Raw genomic sequence first — 12136 nt, 5'->3', positions numbered from 1 at the left:
GCTGCGGCGACGGGATGTGGTATACTAGCCGGCCTCAGGGTTGTAGGCGCATGGTTCTGTATGTCATCTCAAGTCATCTGATAATAAAGAAATTTAATTAAAAAAAAAAATTGTACTGCATCTCCCTTGAGATTACCAAGGACGAGAGTGGCAACTACGTCGAACACACCGACAAGTCGCATTCCCAACTCGACCGCCGCCTCCGGACCGTGTTGATCTTGAACACGTTTGATGACGGAGGGAAGCACAGCCATAGATGGGGTGCCGAAGCACTTCGAGTAGACCACTGTAAAAACCTTACCCCAGTTGTCACAATCGGACAACTCTGGGACTAAGTCCTTCTGCAAACTAATGGTGAGGATCCTGTGTTTCTCCACAGGAGTAGAGTGCGGAAATACTGCTTCCAGCTGGTCGAATTTCTCAGCAAGCCAATAAGGCAAATCATCCTTATTCTGGGGGCGCTTGCCCATTACCGAATTAACCATGACGGGACTAATAACAACCCTGGCCTGGCCAGCTGGCTGTCCCGCAACAGCAGGTGCCCCCACCTGCACGTTGCGCGAAACGTATTGCACTAAAGCCCTATATACAGTAATCAGGGCTGTATGGAGGACACGTAACTCATCCACCACAATATTCAAATAGCGAGGATGAGGTGTAAATTCAGCCAGCACCGGCCAAGTGGCCCCTGGAATTGACAAAGGGCCCATTCTAACCGGTGTAACCGCATGGGAAAGAGCGCCATTAAACCAAATGTGATACTGCCAAGCTGAAATAGGAATTTCTTGCGTCCTATATGGCATATAATTTGCTGGGAGACGCGTGGGAGTATAGGAGTGAAACGTATCATCATCCGCATTCACTGCCGGCATAGTCACCCAAGAGTATAACAACTCGTAGGGATATGACGCATCGGTACTCACCACAAAAATAACGGCCATCCCATCGTCCGGAACCGCAAACTGCGTCAAATGACGCCGCAAAGGTGTCCGGCTAAGCGCTGCAATATCGACCGACATAAGGACACAGAGAAGAACAACAATGGATATTACAGTAGCACAAGGGTTCAGAAATATAACAACCTTTTTAATTAACAAGCTTGAGGGAACCTATCATACAAACAGGTAGGTTAAAACCGTCACTCCCGCTATCCAGGAACAAGAGTGAGGGTGTCGTGGACTAATATAAGCACTACTAAGGCGTTTCAAATCAGTAGACCAAACGTTAGGTGCGCCATGTTGCAAGGATTCTGCTCATGCACAGAACTATGCGCAGGAAACCAGGACCTCAGTGAATTGCGGTGTACCGAAATCTCACCTCAGTACCCAGAACCCCAATCTGACTAGCATCAGTGTCCCATTGGTCCTCCGTATCCTCTCTGAGCTCCCAATGTATAGACAACCCAGAACAAGCGACTTAGAGTACTCTCAGGAATGGTGGGAATCAGAAATACCTGTTCATTATTATTCTCATATCAGTCCACAAAAAGAGTAATCAGAGACACGGTAAAGTTTAAAATGTTTATTTTATAAACTACGTGTCCTAAGATGCAGTACTTTGGCCAACATAAGCAGACAAATGATTGAAATTAAATCATCAGCATTGTTACAATACCATAGAAAATGAAGGGAGAAATCATATTACAAATGATAATGGAATGCAACCACCCTCCCTTCGCTAGTAAGCTAGTATTATTATACTAATAGAAGGTCTCTAGGTTTGAATGGAGAACCCCATACCGTAAAGACCAGCTTAGGTGAATCACATCACAGGATCAGCTTTGCTCTGTGCCTGGAAAAGTTCTTCTCTAGAATGTGTGTCTAATGCCTGCAAACTGCAATATGAAAGGCTCTCGACTTTCAGATATTTGCAGCTGTGTGCGTGTTATGGCTAGAGCGTGGGCTGATCAACCTGAACTCAAAAGCATACATTGTTTGTTGGCTCAGACTGTTTCTGCGCACAATGTTCAGACCAAGGTCGCAGTGCACGTCTAGGGATGTGAACAGCAGACAGTTCCCATGTGAAGAAAAGGCAAGCGAGCAGTTTTCAAATAATAGCATGTATCTGCAGTGTCGTGTGCAAAAGGAGCAAAAGTGGCAAGATGGTGTTTCTAACTTCTAAGACGCTTATGCTAACATAGCAATGTATGTATCTAAAACGCTGCCTCCACTACAGTACTCAAACTGATAATATTGCATTCACAGCCATCTCTTTCATAGAATTAAGGGTAATATGATGTGTAATCTCATCTGTAAGATTATTATGGCATTTGTAATTGCATCTGTCACATCAAGGGTGAGGTCCTGAGAACTGCATTTGGTGCGTGAGTTGAGGCTTTCCTGGCTGTTGGGTGTGTGATGGATGTATGGCCAACCCTCGCTTGTGAAGTTCAGTGAGTTTTCATATTGAATTTGCACCCATGATTTTACTTTACCTGTGGATTTGTAAGTGAATTTCTAAAATTGTTTAAAATATACATGGTAAGATATTATAACCAACTCACTAATCCTAAAGATTATTTCTCTGTAACACCCATATATATATTTTTTCGGAGATCCCATCACTCCCATCTCCATCATTTCCCTTCTCCTTGTCGCCTTTAAACGGATAGACAAGAGACCATCTTCCCAGCCGTAGACACCTCCTCTGAGACTTTCCTTCATTCCACAAATGTTTAATAATACAATGCATGCCAGGCTGCCAGCCTCCCACACCCCTCTTGGGGCTCCTATTACGAAATATTCAATAAAAAGGTTTTATTGCAGACAGTACAGCCAGTTCCCTTGTGTTCCCCCTCCCCCACTAATATTCAATAAAATATCTGGCACTCTGCCTCCCCCCCTCTCTGAGCCCTGCTCTGACAGCCAATGGCTTTGTCAGCCTGATTGCCCCTCTGTCGATAGAGGCAGCGATGCACTGTTTCTGAGGGTAGTTACAGGCCCAGGGCAGGCAGGGAAGGGTGGTGGGTTCACAACACCCACCCTTCCTCAGGTCTGCGGTGGCCCATGGATGGTGGGGAAGTAAGGGAGGTGGCGGCACTCTACCTGCCCAACCACCTAATCTGAGGAGACTAGGGGGTGGTGATGACGTATACCCCATCTTCCATATAGCTGGCAGGTGTATGCATACCTGTGGGCTGTTGGGAAATGTGCGGTTGGTGAAATGGAGGGAGTTACTTCACAGTTGCAGAGCAGTCTACACATACTTTCTTTGTGCTAGTGCTTAATTTGAACCGGTGGTTCAAGTTGGTGGCTCCGGCACTTATTTTTGGAGGCCAGGACTTAATGTTCATCATCAGATTTTGACCCAGAGCAAGTGAGAAAAAAGCAGAAAAAGGATAAGCAAAAGTAAAAGAGTAAAACAGTGACAGATGGGGAAAGCAGGGATGGAAAAGAACCTCCAAGAGTGAGATGAAGAGACAGGAAGCATAGGGTTTGGAAGACAGAGCCGCGATGTGGAGTCAGCCTTGGGGTTGGGCGACCAAACAGTCCTCATTCGGGCCGGAGCCTGCTACTGACAGAATTCACTGTACAAAGCACAGTTTGTTGGATGGGGAGGATGGGAAACATCCTCCGGGGAAAGAGTCAAGGTGGAAGATATTGGGGGACAAGACAAGGTTAGCGCTGAGCTGTGACATGTTTACAGCACTGCAGCAATGACCCACCACCATTGCCCTCCCGGGAGGTAAGATTTAAAAACCCAATTAAGCGCCACACTCAGCACATCTGAAATTCAATGTCCCCATGGGGCATCCTTTATGCCGAGAAAGGTAAAGCGCTTAAGGGAGCCGCAGTGGTAAGTAATGTCCTGCGGCAGCGCTGTCGCAGTCGAGCGCGCACCTTGGGTTACGCCAGTGGCCTGCGCCGGAAGCCATTCAACCCTCTCACCATGACAGACTGAAAATCCCAGAAAGGCAGAAACACTGTCTTGTCCCTTGTGTAAGAGAATGTACGTGTGACCCTCCCTCCTATGATGCTTCAAGGCGCGGCAAGGAACACTGGGGGCAGCAGCATGCTTCGGGCACCGAGGAGCTACCAGTAAACTTCGCACGCGCCACTCCCATTCTGAATTGAAACACCACCCGCGGAATGTGTTGGGAAGTTTTTTAGTCGCAGCTTTATTATCACCAAGGTTGAACAATAGGTACCCTGATTCAACTTTATTAGGGGGGCATAAATCTTCCTGAATGCCCGCCTGGCATAGAACGATAATTGTCAATTATAATTGGCATTATAAATCAAAGTCACGCCCTTAGGCTACATTGTCATCATAATTCATGCCATAAATCAAAACAGACAGGAGTAAAGCTGGCTTGTCATCAGGTCATAAATCATGCCATAAATCAAACATACAGGAATATGTTTGCCTTATCATAAAGCCATAAATCATGCCATAAATCATTCTGACGGTTACTGACGTCAGCTGGAGTCTTTGAGCTGGAGTTTTATCGTCTGTGTGTGTGTGTGTGGGGGGGGGGGTTATTTCACTATACCATACTCTAATCCACCAAATCTACCCCACTCAACTCCGACCTAATCTACATCACAACACTCAACTCCAATCTAAACCCACTCTTCCCCCAATATAACTCACTCCACGCCAATTTTGACTCCACTCCGATATATCCAACTCCACTCCACTCTAATCTACCCCACTCCACTCTACTCCACTCCAATAAACCCACTCTAATCCACCCAATCTACCCCACTCCACTCTATCGCAATCTACCACACTCTATTCCACTCTACCCAATATACCCCACTCCACTTCAATCCAATCTACCACATGCCACCCAAGTCTACCCCACTTCAGTCCAATCTAACTCACTGCACACCAATCCACCCTACTCCATCCCACTGCAATCTACCCCACTCCAGCCCAAACTACACTACTCCAAGCTACCACATCCAATCCACCCCACTCCAATCTACTCCACTCCAATCTACCCCACCCTAACCCAATCTACCTCACCCCATCCCAATCTACCCCACACCACTCTATCCAACTCCACTCCAATCTACTCCACTCTGATATACTCCACTCCTATCTATCTCACTCCAACCTACCCCACTTCAATCCAGTTTACACACTTCACTCCAATCTATCCTACCACAAGCTACCCCACTCCACTCGACCCACTCCACCCTAATCTACTTCTCTCCAACCTACTCCTCTCCTCTCCACTCTTCCCCAATCTACCCCCATTCCACTCCACCTAAGTATAGCTCCCTCCACTCTACCCTGATCTACCTCACTCCAATCTACCACACTCCAATCTATCCCACTCCACGCTACAAAATCTTAGCCATGCTGAACAGCAACCACACTGGTGTACATAATGGCTAAAGCACATTGCCAAAGGCAATAGCTCTCGCATAGGCGAGACATATTTGCTCTGCCAATGCTTGTTCTATTCAACCATGGTGCTGGGTTCCCACTTTCCTTGGTTGCATTATGGCGCAGGACCCCTTTCCTCCGTTGCTGTAAAGACAGTGGTGATACGATAGCATGCGCAAATCGCTTGATCACTCCTGTAACACCACCCCCCCCCTTCATTGATCTTCTAATTCTTGGTGCGATTGCGAACGGATATATTAGCACAAACACTGTCACAATTGCACACCATTGCGACTACCGCATCATTTAACATTTGCGTTTTACTGCAGCACATCTGTGTTTAACACTCTTTGAAAATGATGCGCACGTCCCCGGCTCGTCAGAGCATCTCCTCGGTTCTTGAATTCCACAAGAAACTGAAGACCTGGCTCTTCACCTGGTCTTGGCCCTGGCTTCGGCCCCGCGTCTCCTGATTCACAGCGCCTGGATACCCTCGCGGGTGATAGTGGGCTCTACAGATACACGTAACATGACATGGCATAACATAACATAACGCATTTGGCATTTACACCTTTAAGTTGATCTCATGTTTTCCTGATGCGATCCCCCCAGGGTGCTCAAGGCTGTGTTTACCTGTGTTACACCCCAAGGCTCGCCCCCAACATGCCCGAGTGTCTTCTATAAAGAGGGATACTGAGCCGCCCCTTCCAGCAGGTGTGGCACTGTTTGTATCACCACCTTTCATAAAATGTGCCAGTGTGTCCGGAGGTCAAACAATGCTGGACGCTGGACGGACACCACTGGCGTCCCTTCCTCGTTCATTGTCTTCCTGAAAGAAATACCTGCAGGTGGAATAGGTTTTAGGTTTCCTGCAAGAAGCACCAGAGGGAGACCTGAGTAAGGGTGCGATGTCCTCTCCTCTGTGAACTGCAAAGCACGTGCCAGCTGTTTGTCTTTGCGCTTTTATCTTTCCTTGCAGTCCTTGCTTCTTTTTTCGTCCTTTCCTCCCCTCTCCTTACGGTCTTTCTTTCTTCACCCTTTCTTCTTTTGTTCCTAGGTTCAGTCTTTCTTGATGTTTCTTTCTTTCTCTTTCTTCCTTTCTTTCTCTTTCTTCCTCCTTTCTTGTTTTGTTCCTAGGTTCGTTTGTTCTTTCTTACTTGTCTGACTGCTTTGTTTTCTAGTTTTCTTTCCACCCTATGCTCTTTCTCTTCCTTTCGGATATCGTCTTTGAACATAACTCATCTCTTTTGTCTCCCTCTTCCCAGGACGAACGGAACCAGATTCTGATGGCCTACCTGTGGATACGGCAGGTGTGGTTCGACGCCTACCTGCGCTGGAATAAGGATGATTATGATGGGCTCGATACCATCCGTATACCTAGTAGTTATGTATGGAGACCCGACATCGTCCTATATAACAAGTAGGTCGGACTGGTATGGGGCTGCATCATGTCGCCTCTTCCGCCTTTGACAGCCAGGGCTCAGGCGACGGACCACCCTGGCACCCCCGCGCAATGGAAGGAGCGCCTTCTGCCATCCGGACACCTCTAGCAGCTAAGTGCTTTTGGTTTGAGTATCTTGACAGTGGCAAGGGTTAGGGTGAGTCTGTGGCTCTACGTCACAGGGACACTCTGTTGTCTGGTCCTTTGAATCCAAGTCTAACCCTGGTACTTCGAGCTCTGGGTCGCAACAGGGAAATCCAGACTCCATTTACAGGGGGTGAAATGGAAACCAGGGAACACTGTGCCCCGCTGATGTACAGCCATACATCACCTCTGCAGCACCACCGCTCTTCTGAAATGAAAGTTGTTCTCATGTAAGAAAAAACATAAGGCATGGCCCTGAAAAAACTGAAGACCAACAAAGAGTGCAAAGCCAGATGTCTGGAGGCATCCACTGATGTCTGGAGGCATCCACTGATGTCTAGAGGCACCTACTGATGCCTCTGGGCACCCACTGATGCCTGGAGGCACCAACTGATGTCTGGAGGCATCCACTGATGTCTGGAGGTATCCACTGATGTCCGGAGGCATCCACTGTATCTCTGGAGGCACCCAATGTATGTCTGGAGGCATCCAATGTATGTCTGGAGGCACCCACTTATGTCTGGAGGCATCCACTGATGTCTGGAGGCACCCACTGATGTCTGGAGGCATCCACCGTTCCGGGGCTGGCCATTTCTTCCTCCAGCTGGACTTGGGGATGGTCGGCTTAGTTTACAGCCGTCACCTACGCTCCCCCCCCCATGATGCCCTACCAAGGCGAGTGCAGCCTTTGCCCGGGTCATTTCCACGTCCGCTAGCATTTTGCACATGGGCGACCCCGCCACCCCATTCCCTACGGACCATTTGCTTGAGGTTCTCCATCAGGGCCCTGGTGCTCCATAATTCTCTTCTGGGGGCGTCCTGCCACAGGGGATCCAGTGCCCCAGTCACTCCTCCACCGCCACCGTCCTGCTCCACTTGATCCAGTCTGCCTTTCTTTCCACCCTTCAACCCAGGGCCCTCTTCTGCAGACTGCTTTTCCTTCCTTACCTTTGGTGTTGATTTCTCTGTCACAGGAGGCCCGGTGTTTGGATTCATGGGGGCGTAACCTCTTCGCTTCCTCTAGTGCAGCTTTGCAGGCGCCCAACACGCTTTGTGTGTTGGCCAGGGCTACTTCCAGCTTGTGGGATTCCGTGGAGTCCCTTCTGTCTTCTGCCTCTCAAGAAGGTGTCTGCGCTGATCTGCGACTCCATGTGATGGATGGCCGGGAGTTGGCCGCGTTTATTCTTCGTTCGCCCCTGGATGTTTCTGATGTTCTCGGCCGCACTATGGCAAGTTCAGTAGCTCTCCATCGCCATGCTTGGTTGTGGGATAGCGTTTTTCCTGAGAAGGTTAGGGCGCGTCTGGTTGACCTGCCGTTTGGTGGGGTGCTTTTGTTTAACACCCATGCGGATGCTGCCATTCAGCGGCTCCTTGCGGGGCTCTGTCCTCCTCCTCCTCTTCCCCCTCCGTAAACTTGCCTTGTCGGTCCTCTACTGCTTTATGGGAGGTGTTATCCCCCCCCCCCCTTTTTCGGGGGTCTAGTGGTTCGGTTGGACTGTCTGTGCATTCTGTGTGGGTTGGCCTGCCTTCGGGGTCCTTAGGGTGACCCCTTTTCTGCTGTTGGCTGCTCGTGCAGCCCCCTTGGCTTTATGGTTCTTTGGTTGTTCGTACACCAGTATGTGTCCTCAGGTTGGGCCTTCTGTATGTTTTATGTTTGGCTGCTTGGCAATGTTTCTAATCCTAGCATGAGGACCCTGCAGGCCCCTTGACGCATCTCTCATAATATGCAGGCATTCTGGTTACTCTCCAACAACCAGGAGCTCAGTCAGACCTTTGCAGCCTGTCAGCCATACCAGAGGATAGCCCTGTTTCTCTGTTTCCTGTTTTCAGTGTCAATTGTAGTGTTACATTAAAATGAAGCAGCACAGTCATTCATTGTGCCCTTTTGGAAATGTGCCTCCTAGAAACAGATGCAGTATAAAGCCCCCTTGCTTCACCTCAAACTGCCACTGGCCACGAACACCCACAATAGGATCCGTAATGTCTCTTATGTCGTTTTCATTTCTTTCTATAAAATGAGTTTTACATTGGATCCCAAATGTTACTTCTCGAGACCTATCGTCTGCTCGTTATATCAACCCAAAGAAAGTGTTGGCTCGAAAGCTAGCTCCCCACTCCTGGCTCCAGCTGAGTACTCACCCCACAACTGCTCCTGTGCCCCCCCTCTGCACCACCACCCACTGACCTCAGGGGAGGGGTCATGTCCCTCCACTTTGCCGGTGATGGCGGCTACTTCCTACCTCTGGCTACCGTCTCACCTGAGTGCGCTCTCCGTAGTCAAGTATGGATCGAGCTGCCCTGTGAGGGCCTAGCCATCAAAAAGGGTCCAGACCAGAAACTGCCTGACTTAAAAAGTTGGGCTCCAGTGCAGATGCTGGCGGCAGAAGACCAGAACCTGAACCACCTTTAAAACTGATGGTTCGAAGCACTGGCAGCGAAGAGGAACCCCCTACTGTTGCTAAAACCGAGGGGGGTGGCAATTGGCGCAGTCTAAACAGGGCTTCAGGCGAGGGCAGGGGTCGAACCTCCACTGGCGTTCTTTTAAGTTGTTAATTTCTGCTTGGAGCTAGGGTGCGCATGCTTGTGGTTGGTCATGCACTGGTTGGCATGACCTTGAGGCCCTCCAGGACCACTGTTATATTTTCAAAGCGTCATAAGTCACTGAACATTTTCTGACCTTGCATAGATGAGGAGGGTTCACGGGAAGTGAACAGGGAACATATGAGACATCTGTATGTCATGTTATAGCTGTAACACAGGTCTAAATCATCCGTGACTCCTATGGAAATGCGTACAGGTTTTATAAAATGCCTCGCTTCTCTTGGCGATCCTGTGTTTTGGAGAATGAATTTTCAGAGCGGCTCATTCTACAGCCCACTACATGGTACAATGTCTCTTCTGCGTGTCCTTTCTGTATGTGAGGAGGCGGAAGTGAAATGTACCAAGGGTCAGAGCTTCCTGGGTCCTGCAATCCTGGACAATGAGGGTGTACATGAGATGGAGCGACTGAAGCCCTGTTGGGACGGTGGAAGTCAGGCAGTGTCACATCTGATCCAACCCTGAGGGGGGAGGGGTCTGGCTATCAGGCACGTGCGCCGGCTGTGCTTGGTAGACACAGCGGCCATGGCCAGAGGAGCCCGAGGCGCAGCAGGGGTTTGCCATACCTCGGTACCACAGAATGAAGACGCAGGTGTCAATGTAGGAGCACCGGATGTCCCCTGCGGGAGATGCTAAGATTGGGATCTATGCATTGGCTTGTGGAAGTCTCCAGAGCAAGCACTTATGTCCAGGCTTACTATTGGTTTGCGTTGTGAACTTTACACTTGAAGTTGAAGTGAACTGGAAACTGCTGATAATTCCTGCAAAGTGGCCGTAGCGAGAGAAACAGCACAAACACCCCATGGCGATCCACGCAAAGTCGTATCAACTAAAGCCACGCAAAGCAGCTCGCAATGGAGTACTGTGCCACATGAAATGAATGCACAAACAATGTGCCAATGGAATTTCCATGATAATTCTATGCGTAACAATCTATTTTTGCAAAAATAACATAGTCTATACATTTACCCTTGAGCCGTCGTTTGCATGAGGTGAATTGTACACGAGGGTGGGCCTCAAAGATAGAACTCCCTCAAGAGACTGCAAGCTGTGCCTTGCACCATGGCACAATGCTAAATTATTTTCAACATCATACAAGCATGAATTTTGGGAGACGTTATTGGCGCGGGATGCATCAATACAAGAAAGCCGACATTTTGTCAGTTCACAAATGCATCATGGGAGATTGTCTCTCAGTGGCGGCGTGGATCGAGGAGAATCTGCCCTTAGTTTGCTGCAACAAACAGGAAGGAGGTCTTAGACCGCAGAGAGGGGCTGCTCCCACGGCAGCCCGAGGCAGTGCAGCCCCGCAATGCACCAATCTTCGGTTTCACCTTTGTCAAGTAATTCCGATGTTAGGGCGGCACTTATCGACCACGAATCACTTGGCTTCAAAAATAAACAGTACAAGGTTAAACACACCAGAGCAAAGCCCCATACGTGAGGTGAGAGGAACCTGCAGAGATGGTAGCCCTCGGGGGAGGTAGGGAGAGGCGGTGAGATGTTGTGGAAAAGATACTCGTGAAAAACAAAGGAGGTCATTGTAGAAGCAGCAACAGATGCTGTAATAACAAGCATTTGCAATGCAATAGGTCTCGCATTTACGCGAGTTTGAGCTATGGGAATTGTAAATGACAATGCCTTTTATTTATGTTTTGGCTTTTAAAGCATAAAATAAAAGGCATTGCCATTTACAATGCCAATGGCTTAAACTCGCGTAAATGCGAGACCTATTGCATTGCACATGCCTGTTTCTCTGCCTGTTTGGCTGATCACAGTGAAAGTTTCACGGAAGGAGCTGGCGTAGATAAGACTTTTTGGGGGGTGGAGGGGAAGTTTCGAGAAGGTTTGTCAAAGGGCACTAGATGTATTCGCATAAAAAGAAAGAGATCACGATGCTTTAGAAACGTAGCTTTAATAAGGAAAAATACGATACATGTTTAGGAAATGCAATTAACAATGTCATTCACCAAGAAATAATGAATTTGTCTTCCAGGGAATCACAGGGATGCCTTTACTTCCATTGTGCATTTGCCTCTTCTCCTCTGTGCACACCAGTCAGTGCTTAATTTGATCGGGTGTTTTCCGGTGCTCGGCACCGCACTTAACTCACCTGCACTCCGGTACTTATGACAGTTTGCTGCATGGTGATGCTGTCGGTTTAATTTTGAGATAAGCCCTGGCACTCACCTTTTTACAAATTAAGCACAGATCTCAGGTCTCTTTTGCAACTTGTCTACTCACGGTGTCCACTGTACTATTCACTCTATCAGGCCCCAGGAAGCTTCTATGTCCATTCGGAAACAACCCAGATCCCTGTAGTACATTTCATATGCCTATGTATGTATTTTGATAGGACGCCTCTTTACATCAAGACATCAACCCATATGACGCAATTCAATTGGGTTTGTCCGAGAGCCCCCCTGAAATGACTGCTGCTCCCAGAACAGCGAATGAAAGCTCTGCTGCTTCCAGAACAGCGTCTGTCGTGGAAACATGAAGCTGCGAGAATAGCAGAGCAAACCATTTTCTTCAAACAGAAGGAATCATCGTTTCAATGCTTTGTGAATTACATTTAAGTATGTAAAGTTTCTGTTTCCTGATGTAGAAAAAAGC

General features: G+C 48.4%; 1 protein-coding gene across 1 annotated transcript in view; it reads left to right on the top strand.

Annotated features, from left to right (window-relative positions):
• The window catches only part of LOC146806123 (neuronal acetylcholine receptor subunit alpha-10-like), a 213912-nt gene that overhangs the window by 187875 nt on the left and 13901 nt on the right, over positions 1–12136 (top strand). Inside the window, exon 3 of the mRNA XM_085623453.1 lies at positions 6603–6757. Within this exon, the coding sequence (XP_085479579.1) occupies positions 6603–6757 (155 nt within the window). The remainder of the gene's footprint in view (positions 1–6602; positions 6758–12136) is intronic.

Source organism: Triturus cristatus, chromosome 8, assembly GCF_964204655.1.
Source record: "Triturus cristatus chromosome 8, aTriCri1.1, whole genome shotgun sequence".
Classification (NCBI taxonomy): Eukaryota; Metazoa; Chordata; class Amphibia; order Caudata; family Salamandridae; genus Triturus; species Triturus cristatus.
The sequence above is the reverse complement of the archived record's forward strand: the minus strand, read 5'-3'. Positions and strand labels throughout refer to the sequence as shown.